A 1889-nucleotide genomic window follows, 5' to 3' on the forward strand; every position below is an offset into this window, starting at 1 on the left:
CTGGGTAACTCCTATGGAACCGAGCAATCCACGGAACGTCCTATTGACCTTTCGGGTGCGCCCGAAACAATGGCTCGCCTGCGCCGCCAGCGTTGGCCATCCGTTCGCCGAGGACGGCAAACTCCAAGTCGGGGAGTATGTCCCGTACCCGGGAATGTAGGCGTCGTGCCAGGCGCTGGCGGGCCGGCTTTTGTGACAAGGGACCTCGGCGAAGGTCAGCGTGCTGCGACGGCGGGAGGCTGGTTCCCGTTGACCCCGCAAGCTCCCACTCACTTCACACAAGAGACTGGTGAAGTTATGGTGTGATTGTATTGGAACGCTACGGTGGAGTACTGGAACGGTGTGCGAGTTCCCTCCTATCGTCTTACGTGGCGGGGGACAAGGCCGGATGCGCAAGGAGGACCGCGTCTCGGACCTTCCTGTCGCCGTACGAGGACGGATGTCATGGAGAAGGACTCTTTTGGATCAAGATATACTTAAGCGGTGTCGTGTATAGGAAAGCGAGTTGGCGGTAGGCCCTCGTTCATTAGTCTCAGTCTTACATTTACTACCTCTTGCCTAAGCTGAGTGAGAGAAACAAACAAGAAGCTTTTGGTGTATTAAGTTATCTTGTGCTACCGTTCCTGCCACTACTCGAGACCGTACTCCCTAAACAGCCGCGGACTACCCGACCCTAGAGGTGGTGTAGGACACTGGGAAACGATTTTAAACAAGAAGCCTCATACAGCGAGAAGACCATGTTTGGTGTTGCGTCGATGCTCTGTCGACTGGGTGTACGTCCGTACTCAACGTAGACGTTGGCGTCGCATGTAGTCGCGGATTTCATGGCTGTCCTCGCCTACGTGAAATTCGAGAGAGAGGGCTACTTGAGTAGCTACGCGTCGGATCCGGTGCTTGCGTTGGGTGCGATTGAAGTGTGGTATTTCCTGGAGGACGGCTTGTCCAAGTATATTCTTCCGCAGCTGAAGAAGTTGATCCTGGACGAAGCACTGGGGACAGGTGGGATTTGTAAAATGGTCGCTCGCATTGTGCTCCTTCTCGCGATGGACCAGTGTGTGATGGGGGATCGAAGCAAGTCACATGGCCAATTTGTGTCAGTGGAGTCGTTTTTGAACGTGATGGGGTGCGATGAAATTGAAGTTTATATCGAGGGAATGCTCCCTGGAAACATAGAAACGTTTAACGAGTGGAAGTCAGAGTGGAAGGACTGGCGCATGGGGTTCACTCACTTCATACAGCTGCAAGCTGATCCGAATGAAGATACGCTGTGGTATTTGCTGGGACGTCGGGCTGCGGGTATTTTCCCGCGCAACCAGCTTGGAGCAGATCTGATGATCCCAGTATTTTGGAACAAAGATGGCGAGAAGGAGCGAGTGTCATTCATGCTCATCCAAGTGAAAAGCCGTTTCCCAAAAGACGATGGTTTCTCCCAAGCAGCATCAAAGAAGCTGTTTCCTTGGTTCGTGTCTGAAAGTCCGCATCCGAAAGGCAAGAAACCTAAGGAGGGTCCAGCGGCCAAGAAACCCGTAGTGAAGCCAGCACTCCAGAAACGCACGGTGAATGAAAACCCCTTGAGCGAGACGCCTGTTAGCGATGTTATTCGTATATGCATGAATCTGAGCAAAGAAGAAACTTCCGGTCCTGAGTCGCTGAACGATTCTTTCCGGTTCATCTCTTCCACGGCGTTGACGAAGGACAGCAGCACACCTGAAGCGCGAGGAGAAGATACGGACGTTTACACGCTTTATTTTCGCTCGCTGGGCTGGGAGACGTACCCCTTCTTAAAGGAAGATGTGGCTCAATGTCTCGCGAGTATTGTGGCGTCTCAATGGGATCCCATGGCACTTGTAGACGGCGATGTGGAGCGTCGTCGTGTCATTTGTGTATGT

At 53.0% G+C, this 1889-nt stretch overlaps 1 protein-coding gene across 1 annotated transcript; it reads left to right on the forward strand.

The window, feature by feature from the left end:
* Positions 1-737: 737 nt before the first annotated feature.
* PITG_22007 (uncharacterized protein) lies at positions 738-1173 on the forward strand (the record flags this gene model as incomplete). Its single annotated transcript, XM_002894700.1, has 3 exons — positions 738-771; positions 814-1105; positions 1152-1173. The coding sequence occupies 3 exons, from the start codon at positions 738-740 to the stop codon at positions 1171-1173; spliced, it is 348 nt and encodes a 115-aa protein (XP_002894746.1).
* Positions 1174-1889: the final 716 nt, after the last annotated feature.

The sequence above is a fragment of the Phytophthora infestans genome, genomic scaffold, assembly GCF_000142945.1.
Source record: "Phytophthora infestans T30-4 supercont1.1009 genomic scaffold, whole genome shotgun sequence".
Lineage (NCBI taxonomy): Eukaryota > Oomycota > Peronosporomycetes > Peronosporales > Peronosporaceae > Phytophthora > Phytophthora infestans.